This window comes from Mycetomoellerius zeteki, unplaced genomic scaffold (genome assembly GCF_001594055.1).
Source record: "Mycetomoellerius zeteki isolate Tzet28-1 unplaced genomic scaffold, Tzet1.0 scaffold79, whole genome shotgun sequence".
In the NCBI taxonomy this organism is placed as follows: Eukaryota; Metazoa; Arthropoda; class Insecta; order Hymenoptera; family Formicidae; genus Mycetomoellerius; species Mycetomoellerius zeteki.
The window spans coordinates 509,939-524,261 of NW_017257819.1; the positions used below are offsets into that span (position 1 = coordinate 509,939).

The 14,323-nt window shown below is 35.1% G+C and overlaps 1 protein-coding gene across 1 annotated transcript; it reads right to left on the reverse strand.

The window, feature by feature from the left end:
* Positions 1-579: 579 nt before the first annotated feature.
* On the reverse strand, positions 580-13,938 carry wts (serine/threonine-protein kinase warts). Its single transcript, XM_018458948.1, is given in 6 exon segments — positions 580-1,079; positions 3,521-3,541; positions 3,543-3,796; positions 4,185-6,468; positions 6,704-7,046; positions 13,294-13,938. Coding segments are annotated over 5 exon segments (3,270 nt in total). The 5' UTR covers positions 6,983-7,046; positions 13,294-13,938; the 3' UTR covers positions 580-647.
* Positions 13,939-14,323: the final 385 nt, after the last annotated feature.

Sequence of the window (14,323 nt, forward strand, 5' to 3'; positions counted from 1 at the left end):
CGTTAATCTCAGTTTGGTATGTACAAATATATACATGCGTTAAGTCATTTTAATTGAAATTATTTTAGCTTTTAAATAGTCAATTACTTTTAATTACACAATTTAGCACTTTGATTAACTTATAATTAAAATTTTAACAATTTTATAAATAATTAATTTGCTGAAACAGTTACTTTAAGTGAAAAAAAAAATATTATTTTAATAAAATAAACAAATTTCAAAAACAAATAAATTCAAAATTACTTGATTCGTCATTCTTTATCCTTTTAAGAATCTAGTATCTAACAAAGTAAAAAGAAGAAAGAAATAATGTTACATTTCTTATGAACATGCTTATCATAAACTACTTCACTAATAAATCTTTTATGAAGAAAAATTAAAAAATTATAGAAAGACACTAAAACCTCTTTGGATTCTTAATTAGTATTGTGACCATTATAATCCATTAAAGAAAAAGAACATTTCGTTATTATTCAGATTCATAAGTTTATAGTTCAAGAAACAGATATTTGACGGAGAGAATCATCACGTAAGACGAAATCTAATCAAATCTTGATGATGAAATGATAAAACCGTCGACGGACAAGTGTCGAAACAGGGAAATGGCAGACGACGAAGTGTTCGTAAATCGCAAATTTAACCTAATGTCATACATAGACGGGACCTTGATTGTCATTGTCGTCCAAACTGATACGACTAGGATACGCGGGACCACCGCCGTCGTCAAAAAAACGCCTGAATGTAAATTCAAAGAAACCGTGAAACGGCTTCCCGTTATCCAGCAATTCGTCCGATTTGTTCGAGTCTGACGATTCAGAATTGCGTAATTTATCGGGATCCACAGGATCAAAATTGCTCGTATCAGTTGGATATTCTATACGAGGTATATGCGGGGCCATTTGGCGCCGTAGTCCCTTCTCAAAGTCGATATTCGCGAAGAATGGATGATTTTTCACCTCATTCGCGTTTTTACCTAAGCGACGATCAGCGCCAACACAAAGTTTCAAGATTAAATCCATACTTTCCGGTGAAAGATTTGCCTGTTTCGGTATATGAAGCGTTGTCTCCCAGTTAATGACCTGCATAGAAATAAAGAAAAAAATTTTTATAATATATAAGAAGTATTCCTTTAAGAGATCCTTTAGTAGTCTAATAAAGGATAATTTTTTTTAAAACCTATGCAACAGATTTTCATAATTTTATAAGTTTAATACACATATTGAATTATTTTTGGTAAAAATTAATATACAGTCATTACCTATATTTAAAATATTCACATATAAAAAAATTAATCAGACGTTTCGGCACAAAACTGTACTTATTATCCAATACAATAATAATGTATTTATTACTCAATAAATGCAGTAAGCTAGAAGTGTGAAGCAATATAGCTATTCTAAAGAAGAAAATAGAAGAAGTGGAATTAATATCGTTAGAAGTAGAAGATTAAAATATTTTACTTTTGCATAAGAAAAACCAGCTCGATATTTAGAAGTACAATGAATAGAATATAATAGAGAAGAATGAAAATGTGTGATTGCTGATATGGAATTCTTGATTTAAATATAAACAATTACGAAGATGGAGTGTCGAAGCGCAAAACGTTGAATTAGACAATACAGATCCAGAATAAAACGGTGATATTCAACCATCTGAAAACCTGAAACAATGGTGACAAATGGTCGAATGTTTTGGCACTAAATGCGAAGATATAAGTTTTGAATCTACTGAATCCGATTTCGCACGTGACCAGACAAGTTCAGTTTGTAAATGATATCGATATGATCAAACAAAAAAGGAACAAGGAGTTATATATAGCGACAAGGTGTCGCGTAAAGATCGTAACAATACTTAAGGGATGCCTGAGATTATTTTAGGACGAAAATTCTAATACCAAAATGTTGAGGCTATAATAATTTTTTAATATAATGAATATTAATAATTAATGAGAAATATCAATTTCATCTTCGCATTAGGTTTTTCATCTCAAAATTATCTCAGAAATCTTAAGCGTTGTTATGATTTTTATGGGATACCCTGTATATCGTTCCGCTAACTTCATTTTCCTTTAGCGGAACATCATTTCTTAAGGAAACTTACAGAGCAATAATTTTTTTTTCTTTAGTACCTTCTAGCAACAAATAAGCAACAAATAAAAATATCAGTTAGAATTAATTCTATTCATTTTGTTCGGCTAACTTATAAAATACAGTATAAGCCTCAGAAAAGAAGAGAAAGTAAAAAGTAATAAAATGACATCAGTTTAAAGTAAAAAAATCGGCTTTTCGCATAAAAATTGATTTTTAATAGAGCAAAAAATTTTAATATTTGAAATTTCAAGAAATTAAATTTCTATAATATTATATTATGCCTATATTTTTATGTCTCTTTTCATAAATAAAATTTTTTTAAAAGAATCCCGCACAAATCTTATGGAAAATGGGTTTCGATCAAATTGCTTTAAATTTTAATATTTTGTGGCTTATGTCTGATTAAAATTCTTCATAGGCACAAACCTCCAAATGTCTTAGTTTTTGCTCTAGATCCTTCGAAAAATCTTTATATTTTATATGAAAAAGTACAAAAATCGAAATAAATCTTTTTTATTACACTTGTACATGTTCGATGATATGATTTTAGTTTTGCGCCCATTTTCAGAATTATCCGGAACGAACGACGTGGATGTGACGAGCATCTCATTCCTTTGAGATGCTTGATTTACATGAGTCTCCTTATCTTTTTTGGAAATCCTAATGTTTCTTGAAAATTATAAAATAAGATAAAGCTTTTTTTCTAGGCTGTTTTATATCGTAATAATATTTTTCGAAATACTGAAAACTATACTTTTTCCATGATATCATGTCCGACAATTTTTTCCGTGACATATATGTATACAGCATATATCCATGATGTATTATATAGTATTCATAACTAATGTTGATAACAAAAATTTATTTGGACTATTTTTCCGTATAAAATATTAGCATCGAGATACTATCGTGTCTCCAGATGTTATAATCTTCCGAAGGTCCTGGAGCAAAAACTAAAGCAACTGGAGGTTTGTAACTATGAGGACTTTTAATTAGCTTGACATGAGCTACTAAAAGTATTAAAATTTGAAACAATTTGACCGAAATCCATTTCCCATTTGTTTCAGATCATTCAGAATTGAAGTTTCATGCACATCGCGATTTTATAGTGTCTCATTTAAAGTTAATAACTATGAAAAAATGAACATATATAAACCAAGCTTTTACTGAAGATAATTTAATATGTATGTTATATAATAAATCTAAAAAAAGAGAGTCTATGAAGATCCGCAGATTTTTCAAAAGAGATTCCTAAAAATGTCTTTCTTTATTAGGTTTCCAAAAATAAAAAAAATTTCTTAATATGTTTTAAACATTTCAAAATTTAAATATTAAATTTTTTAAAGATGTTTAAAATGAATAATCATCTAATGTCTTTATTATTATTAGTATAGATATTAAATATTATAATAGACTAATGTGACATGTACCTTGAATTGAGTTTCAGCAGATATTGGCAAGAAATGGTGGAGAACCAACTAACATTTCATATAAGATTACTCCTACACTCCACCAATCACATAACTGTGTATATCCTGTACGTTGTAGGACCTCCGGCGCGATATAATTCGGTGTTCCAACCAGAGAATGTGCTAAGCACCTCTGATGTTCCCTGTGTCTTCTACGTTCTAATGGCTTTAACTGCATGCATTGACATTCGTTGTTCCAATCATCAGCTGGATCCATTGAATCTTGTTTACCATGGCCTTGAATCGCAAAAAGACATATTACTTTATTTTATATATCTTAACATATACTTTTAAAGCGCTAACTAAAATCTTATTAACCCTTAAAAACACTTTAACCCCTTTTATAATGTAAACGTCACACTTGGAACGGCAAAAAAACGATTCATAACTTGAAATCCATTCAGCACAAAATTCCTTTTTATGTATATATAATTCTACATTGTAAATACTAAATAAAAAACACTACATGAGCCACATCGGAGGCGGCCCAATGAGGCCAAGGAGAAACGTTACTTGTGAGTACCGATAAAATTACAAATTTTGCTAGATAATAAATATCACCTAGCTTTGAGTCTACTTCAAATGCAACATCTAAATTATATAGAAATGGTTGAAAATTTTTTACCGTTTTGTTGGTAATATTTAGAATTGTGAGTCCAACGGAATCCTGTGCAGAGGCCAAAGTCAGTCAATTTGATATGTCCATCGCGATCAATTAAAATGTTATCCGGTTTAATGTCCCTATGAATGAATCCCATCTTGTGAACACTTTCAACTGCGCATGTGAGCTCGGCGATATAGAATCTCGCCAATGACTCCTTGAAGATGCCAAGTTTAATAAGTAGTGACATCAAGTCTCCGCCAGGTATGTAATCCATTACAAAATACAGATTATCCTTATCCTGAAATGAGTAATAGAGCTTGACGACCCACTCATTATCGGCTTCCGCCAATATATCACGCTCGGCCTTCACATGAGCAACTTGATTGCGATTTAGTACGTCGGCCTTTCTCAAAGTTTTCATCGCATAAAACTGATTAGTGTCGAGCTTTCTCACGAGCGTGACCTCGCCGAATGCACCAACGCCGATCGGCTTGATCTTCGTGAACATCGATTTGTCCATTTTCGCCCGTTTTAGTCTAATGTAGTTGGATTCCTTTTGTGACAACATCTTCCTCATCATGCATTGCGCTTCTGCACTTAGACCTATCTTCGCCATCTCTGTTTCCAATTGCATACGCCGATACAATCGCTGCTTGTGCGACTTGAGTATGTTCTCCACGTGCTGCTCCATGAAGAATTTAAAAGCCTGGGGAGAATAATTTCTCACCTTACAATCCCTGCGCTCCTCTTCTTTCTCTATACTCATGGTCTTGCGCTCGGGTATAGGAGATTGATGCTTAATTTTATAGGACGAGGGTGTACCACCACTGCCGTCACCTTTGGTGCCATTACCACTCTTGGTACCAACAACAGTACCCTCGAGCAAGGACGAATGATTGTTATTGTTGTTTCTTGCGGATACGGAAGTCGAGGCAACCGGTGGTAACGGTGGCGCATCCATCGTGTGTTGACAGTTATCAGCCGGCGAATATTTTCTCTGAAGTGGCGGATGATGGGCAACGGGAGAAGTTCGCGATGTGCTACCACTCTCCATCGTGGAGGAAATAATTGCAGTGTCTTCAGTAGGGGTGCTGTAAGGTGGTGGCGGCAACGGATGATGCATACCGCGCTGCGCCGCTAATGCTTGCATTGTCGTGGCGTAACTCGGTGGTTCTGTCGTCGGTATACCGACGGGTGACGAGTTATTCACCGGCGGATAAGCGGGCGGTGGTTGTTGTTGCTTCTGCTGAATGGATGACGCATAAGAGGGAGGCGGAGGTGGTGTGTTACTAGTGGTGGAAATTGACTGCGGTGCCGTGGGAGCGATAGCAGTCTGCAGCACTGGTTTTTGCACTTGTGTACTTTTCACCGATTGCATGATAATTGGTGGCTGCGTCTTCGCCTGTCGCGCACCCCATGCTTGTAATGGCGTCGGCCGTGCCATTGACGTTTGCGTAGTACTAGGTGATATCGTAGATACGGTGATAGGACTGGGTGTACCAGTAGATGTCGGACCTGAATAGATGCCCGATGATGGACTTTTACGATAATCCTGCTGTGACTGTGTAGGGCTTTGCCGATTTTGCATAGAAACGCTGTAAGAAGGCGGCTGTACAGACTGACCGGAGGATGAGGACGGAACTATAGGATATGGCGGCGGAGGTTCGACCTGGGTATTTGCATTGCTATTGCTCGTCTGATAAATACTGAGAGCTTGTATTTGTTGTGTCAGTTGCTGCTGCACCTGCGGACCGTTTTGTACAATCATCGGCTGACGACTGCTCGAATTGTTGGCGTTCGCCACCGGACTAGTGCCGCGTTGCGGTGGATTTACTGACGTTGATGTGGCGCCGGCCGTGCCGGATGCCGTTGTTGTCGATCTCGTCGGCACGACCGGCGCAGGTGACATTCGCTTGAGCATCTGCTGCATGTTGGAAGGCACATTGGACTGATTGTACGGTGCGTGAGGTGGCGGTGGTGGTGGTGGCGTGGAACTACACCGAGGTGGCGGCGGCGGCGGCGGTTCGCGATCCACGAAGTTACTGGGCGAGTATTGGCGACTCAACTGTGGATGCGTGCCGAGTTCCGTGAGACGTGGACTGTCGGATCGCGAGCTGCCTGCTCCACTGTCCAATGCAGGACTGCCACGTTGCAGGTTCAATTCCCTTTCGAGACTCGGCTTCCTGATAAGTTTGGTATTGAGTTTGCCAAGGCCATTTAGAGATTCTCCTTGAGCCTGCTTCAAATACTCTATTGCTGCATCCAATCGCCATCCCGCGAATTTCAAGGCACGCAATCCTATTTCCTACAAGAGCAATTGCGGCGATAAGTCATTGATATCTAAATCTTTATCTTTTTGTTGTTAATATATCCATTCGTTTTAATTTGCAATTCATAGCATTTTTCTGAAACGAGAAATGAATGTTATTTCAGAGTTGAAGAAAGAGCAAAAACTCTGAATGCACTAAACGCAAATAAAATAAATGATATATTCGATAATCAATTGATCTCTGTAAAAACAAAGCTGTCACTCGTTTTACCTCCGAATATCCCATAGCTAATAGTTGTCCTAACGCTTGTCGTTGATCCGCTTTGTCAGCCGTAGAACCGGAGGCGCCAGAGAGCCCACTGAGACCTGAGGCGGAGCTAATACCACTGGTCGTGGATACGGTAGAGATAGTGCTAGCGGCGCTGGAACCTACCTCACCAGCCCCGCCAATATTCGCAAATGGTAGTAAGGAGTTGCGAATCTCAGCTAAAGCCTTTTGGTGGTATCCAGAGCCACGAGTGCTCGATTTGCTGGCAGCGGGCGGATTCATAGTGGCCCATGCTAGGCCCTCTGGGACCTAATTTTAATCTGGCTGTGACACATACGAATTGTATCTGCAACATAAAACAGTGATGTTTTTACTCTTACACCAAATTTCGTTACGCTATTTCACGTTGATGCGTTTTAAAAAGCTATTATACACAAAAATATTCAAGTACAAAAATATAATTTTAGTATTTTGATTAATAAAATATCCTATATATATCATCAAAAATATGATAATATTATTAACAAATATTTTACTAATTAAGATAAAACTAATGTTAAATGTTATGTTTTTACAATATTGTAACTTTATGTATAGTATCTAATGCTCATCAGTGCAAAGCGTTAGAGAATTCTTTATTAGTTGCAGAGTATTCTGAGATAAAATAAATTTGCTCTATAGGAATTTACAGAAGCAAATGGAAAAAATATGTCACATGTATAAATATAATTACATGGGAGTAGCTTAACTATCAAAAATAATGAGAGAGAGAGAGAGAGAGAGAGAGAGAGAGAGAAAGAGAGAGAGAGAGAGAGAGAGAATAAAATCCAGTAAAGAGCAAAATTTGTATTTCGATACAAAAAAAGATACATATGGAACTTAAAATTTATTTTAAAACTTATTTATTATTAAATTTATTTAAAACTAAGTTTTAAGTATAATACATATTAAAGTACAAAACACCGAAATTAGATGGTTTTTCAAACGCATTTAAGAAAACAAAAAGAAAGCAATACTTGAGTTCACCTCAGCTATTATTGCACTATATGTATTTCAAGAATACTGAGATCTCAGATATCGTCTCAAAAAAATAAATTTTAGAAATAAAACCAATAAATTATGAATTTTTCCGTTAAAATAGTATGAACTAGTTAGTTAACTTTTCTAAATTAAATCACGCACGCGCACACACAGAGTTCTTTACTTTTTGAACATTATGTCCTTGAGTTATCATTATTTTCTTTTTTCTTTAAATCATTAAATTTGGCTTTACAAAAAAGCTAGTTATTAACATGATTCGATTTCTTATCATCATTTTTTTTAAGTGACTCAAGTTCAGATGACTTCGAGTGCTTCCTAATAAACACCGTATCTTCAAGAATTTCGTAGCTACCTTTAGCTCCTTATCTTTTTCTCTCTTCAATACCCGAATATGGCTATATTCCAAAATTCACTATCAGCGCTAAAAATCTATTATAAATCGAAATTGAACATCAATGAGAATAAATATCTAATTCAGGCTGAATTGTTCCATCTTTCGGTAAACTTCAACTCACCTGTCACTCTCTTACTCTCTTAAGGCCATGGCACACAAAAAAACTTAAGCAGTAAAACGTAAGCAGTAAGCGACCAATCAGGCTAAAGGCCACGGCACACACCTTCCGTAACAGTAATCATAAGACGTACCGTAAAAATCAGCCAATTAGAATTAAGAGTTCAAAAGAATTCTCGCCTGTGATTAGCTGATTCTTACGGTACGTCTTATGGTTACTGTTACGGAAAGTGTGTGCCATGGCCTTTAGTCCACAACCTTGTTTTAAACTAAGTCCTTGCTTTAAGAGGCCGTAAGCCGTAAGCTATAAGTTGTAAGTGACGATATATCGGTCACAGAACTTATGCTTTTAAGTCATAAGAATTGGGTTTTGCTTAAGTCTAACGGTTAAAGCCTAAAGACTACGCAAAAACAGTTTAAAGACAGAAATTATTGTCACTTAATCTCTTTCGACTTAAGGCCTCTTGAAACAAGGTTGTGGACCGAGACTAATTTTTCATTTTCGGTCGAAGCAGACTTTAGTGCTTAAATATTTCGGTGTAAATTTTAATATCCAATTCAGCAAATTACATATCGAAATCTTGTTCACAATCATGAACAGAACAAGAGAAATGTCATACATTAAATTGAGCAACAAGCAATAATATTAATATAATATTGTAGTTAGAAATAGAATATTTCTTAGAGAGCGAGAGAGAGATAGAGAGAGATTTATTACAAGAACGTTATCTCCATAATTAAAATCTTATTGATTAATTATCGCTCAACTATCCTCCTTTTCTTTTATCTCTCATCTCATAAATTACACACACTTTACTCACAACTGTCCAAATCTATTTAAAGTAAGAAATGCAAAATAGTTGTAATTTTTCTATTTGAAAATATAAAATACAAAATGCTTTTTAGACACCCATTTGAAATAGAAAATGGGCATTTTTTAAACGGTTTTTTTAAATAAAAATAGTTATAAAATAAAATTTTTTAAATATTTATATTCTTATATTATTTAAAATGTTTATTTCTTATTTAAATTCTTGTATTTTATTGTATCTTATTCTTAATCTTTTTTATTTATTATTATAAACTTTATATAATATAAACTTTTACAAAAAAGATTTATCTAGCAGTTGAATGTGATGCTTTAAAGAACAAATTTTTCAAAGAGGAAATCAGTCGTTTTTCTTATATGAGATCTTATAATTAACCCACCAAACGAAAAAAAACATTCTACCTGGAGCTAAGCTTGGAAAGCATATATCTAAGAAAAATTTTTATTGTTGGATAAGATACTAACATTGAAAGAATTGTGTCTCTTCTATGATCCGGACATGGTAACCGCGAAAACCAAACAATAATGCCAGATGGCATTTTTTAAAAAGGTTAGAGATAGGTACTGATTATAGTATCTCTAAAAAGATATAAAGCTGGTACCACACAACGCAGACATGATTAATACGGATATGGGCTTATTCTTACGACCCTACAGTTACCGCATGATGGGAGATATCCAATGAGCGTATAGATTGTTTAGAAAAGCTGTATACTTGTTGATCGCGCATCACGTGCAATATTATTATTTAAAAGTGCCAACTGATCTTCAATTATCAGGTAACTGTCCCGTGATAACTTCTTATTTAAAATACGATAATCAACGCACAATCATAACTAATTATTTTTCTTTTTTATCAAAACTATTGGGGACGCATATTCTGAATTACTAATAATCCTTATAATTTTTTTCTGTTCTCCATTATTCAAAATAACCTATAATTTCTCTTTTTCACAGTATTTCACATAAGAACTCTTCTGAGTTGAAAATAAAAAGATTATGAATCTTTAACTATTAATTCTAATTCGGTCTTAACTTCTGATCATTCAGACAATAATTTTCATAAAACATCTGATTCAATTTTGTCTTGTCACAATTTGAAATCTCATTATTAATTTGTAAAGTTTCTGTAATATTTTGTTCCTGCAAACAAATATCAATATTTATAATATCAATGGTGTCGTATTCTTCTTTCTTTTCCTTAGTTAAGATTAAATTAAATGATTTAAGTACGTCACGTCCTAAATCATAACATAAATTATTGTCGCTTATCTTCAATGAGACGTCTCTTCTAAAATCTTCTTCTTCCACTACATGTTCGATATAGTGAAAGCTCGTTTTCCATCCTTATAATCTTCTATTTTATGGCACTACTTCACCTGACGTCCTAACTCTTCACATTCATAACAGGATCCTCGCTCTCGTTTAGGGAGTTGCAATCTTTAAATGCCCAAACTTATTGCAATTAAAATAACGAGCATATTTCCTGGAACATAATCATTTCGATCTTCTTCCTTTACTCGTGATGTCTTTGTTTCTAATCCCATCTTGTCGTCCTGTTTCTTGAAATGTTTAGCTTCCGAACAGAATGAAATCTTTTTGAAAGCTTGCAGTAACGCTGATGTTGAAGGAAAATTCTGCATTCTCGCATTTTGTAACTGAAAATCAGTAACGCCATCAATAATATATCCACTAATTTTATCCTCAGGAATTCCTATTTCGCTTGCTTTAATAATTATATTATGGCAATATTCTGAAAAATTCTCATTCATACGCTCTTGTTTCAAACTATTTTCTCAGTTCTAGCTTATTAGATAGTAAATCGAACATTTCTTTAAGTTTACACAAAAGTTCCTCGCTACTACTTTTTAAAAATTCGTTGATTTTATGTAAAACCAACTTTGTACTTTTTCTTTCAAATGTGAAACTATTAAAATTTTGATCATTTTATCATCTAATTCGTAAATGGTTCGTAATAATTGTATCTGCTTTTTCCATTTAGTAAATGATTAATTGATTCCATTAAAATTATTGAGTAATTCTCCAATCGATTTTATATTTATCTTCTTTACATTGTGTTCACTCACAATGGATGGAGATGCTCATATAATTTCATTTCCACGTTTTAATAATTCTATCTCTTTCTTTAAAAAACATCGCATAAATCTATCTCCGACATAGAATTTGAAGCGCTTACCTCGATTCGAAAGTTGTTTATTTGCATTACTTTTTAAAGCTCCTGAGGTCTTCTTGTAGAATAATGTCTTCACACATGTGACTTTCAATCGGTGTGTCTCCTTGAAAATCCCCTTCTGTCAATCCGGTTATTAATTTGTAGTTAGTTGATGCTTTTCTTTTGAGCTCTTGAATTATCCTGCGGATCAACGTCTTCAAGCATCGACTTCTAATCTACTATCTCGAGGATCTACCTCCAACAATTTAATTATTAATTCATTTTCATTTCCAGAGATGGGTAAACTCATCTCTTTTAATTGAGAGATCGTGAATTCACTCCGTAACACCTGACATTCTGTCTTTAAATTTCGTTCCTTCTTGTGAAAAATCGTAATAAACAAATGTAAAAATGATATATAATTTTCTCGAAATCGTAAGAAATCGAAATCTCTTCAATTTTCATCAACTAAATTTCTGTCTTTATACTTCTGAAGTATTTGTAGTCAAGAAAAGAGTATTTCTTAGGTATTTATTTATTACAAGAACGTATCTCCATAACTCAAATCTCATTGATTAATTCATGATGGAATTAGAAAATTCTAATTCCACCGTGGATTAATTATCGCTTAACTGTCCTCCTTTTCTTTTTTGTCTCTCATAAATTACACACGCTTCACTCACATCACTCATTACGCTGGCAATATAATTACAATTTCTACAATACTGATACTAATAAGCATCTTATAGGAAAATTAATAATTTGATGTCAATAAGAGTCTTAAAAACAACGAATAATTTAAAAATATGAAGTTTATGTCATGTACACTATAGATTTTAAGCACTAACAGTGAATTTTAGACACAGCCTACATACTTATTTTATCTTAAGTGCAATGCGAACAAATTTATAGATACAACCAATACAACACCCGCTCCCTGAGGGTGCTATTTCATTTGTGCGTTTCTGTCATACGACAAATATGTACAGGACAGACAGATCCTCGGATCTCTCTATCTTGTATCCAATCGACAGGCTTGAAAAATTTGTCGTATGACAAAAACGCATAAATGAAGTAGCGGCCTGAACGTCTAAATAGCAGTCAAGTGTAATTGTTTTCCAATCAATCACATTCAGCTGCTACTTAGCCTCTCCGTGGTATTACTAGACACATCCATAGGTGCTGAAATTGATGATAGGCAATCAGTACAGTATAGATAAAGTTACACATAAAAAAATTAATTTCTTCTCTTCTGCTGCTTTAGTGTTAATATTTATTTTTACAGAAAAAAATAAGAAAAGTGAGTCTTTTATAGAAAAGTGAAAGTGAGATATTTCTAAATATATGAGAAGAAAGTCGCTCCCATGTCCATAATTACAAATCGATGTACGAGTTTCATAGATAATTGTACAGTTGTATTGACGAGCCAAATTATAAAGTACAAATAATTATATTTACGACTAGTGTCGCACACACAACCAGGTATCAGACTCGTACTGGTTATCAATTTATAATTACAGTTTTATGTTAATGAGTTAAACAAATAAATATGTTTAAATCGTATTAACACCATTTATAATAAATATTAATGCTGGTACAATTAGTACCCGAGTATCAATCATGTAACTTTTTCTCTAAAGCAGAAATGTGAAAAGTGACCATTTTTATATATGTGTATCTATATTTATATATATACACATACAAAAAATTTCATTTTCCATGTTTCGGTCTAAGGGAAAAGTTACATGATTGACCCCCTGTTCTTACGTATTCTACTTATAATAGCTGTCAATATAAAATTGTATATGAGGGGAGATATAAAAACATAATTTTAATATATTTAACACAAATAAGCAAAGAAGATATTTGGTCAAAGCAAGTTTTGGTGCCTAATAATATTTTTGCGTGAACCAACAATTTCCAGTTCAATTTTAATATATTTATTTAGGAATATATATAGAACAAGATATCGAACCTTGATAAGCGTAAGTCTAGTTTTAAAGCGCATGGTCCTACTTATCTGAGAAGATAATGCTTACAACACAAAGATCACTGTCAGTTGGCTCTGCCACGGATCCTGCCCAGCGTCATGGCTGAATAGATGGTGTGTAGCTAGTTCAATTCACAACACGCTCTGAGACTCAGGGTCACTTTTATTCGAACGTCATGTAACAACAACGTTGTATCAGCGTATCACAACAGTAACAGAATTACGAACGACGAGATAGCGATTAATAGCGAGAAGCGTAAGAACGTATAGACGAGGGATATCGATGCATCGAACTCATCCAAGTGACAAGTGCTTCACGACGTCGTGAAGAGAAATCTTCCTCGGATGTCCACCTCGCGAAGACGCTGACGAAGGGTACGGTGACGAGGAGACGGTGGACATCTCTCGCGGCCGATTTTCGGCATCTTCGTGCCGCGCGCGCGCGAACGCGAGGGGACGAACGACGGACAACTAACCTATCTCCCAATGAACGGATGGTCCCGCTGATAATGCTGGTACCAAGAGAGAGACGACGACGACCGACGGCGACAAAGTCTAGTGTCGCACACATGCGCGCGCGCGCGCGCGCACGCTCACGCTCGTTTGTTCATGCACCGAGAGATGTTTATGGTACGGCGACGTGTTGCCACTCGTCGCGGAATTCCACGGGATAGAACTCTCTTGACGAAGCAACGGCGGTGATGCGCGCGCGACTGTTAGCATTGGCAATAGCAGTAGTAGTACTAGTAGTAGTAGTAGTACTAGTAGTAATAATAGTAACAGTAGTAGTAGTAGTAGCAGTAGTAGTACTAGCAGCTGCAGTAGTAGTAGTAGTAGTAGCAGTAGCAACAGAAGCAGCAACAATAACAGCGGCGGCGGCAGCCGTCCGTCCAAGCATATTTCCGTCGCGCTTTCTTACGTTCGCGCCGCGTGGCGAGCCATGTGACAAAACTATGCGATATAGAGCACGACGAATGTCAGCGATATCGATCACATGTACCGCCGAGGTATCTTCTGGTGCGCGCGATTCATCAAAACGGACGATATCGGGAAGCCTCCTTCAACGAGCAAGCATGCGG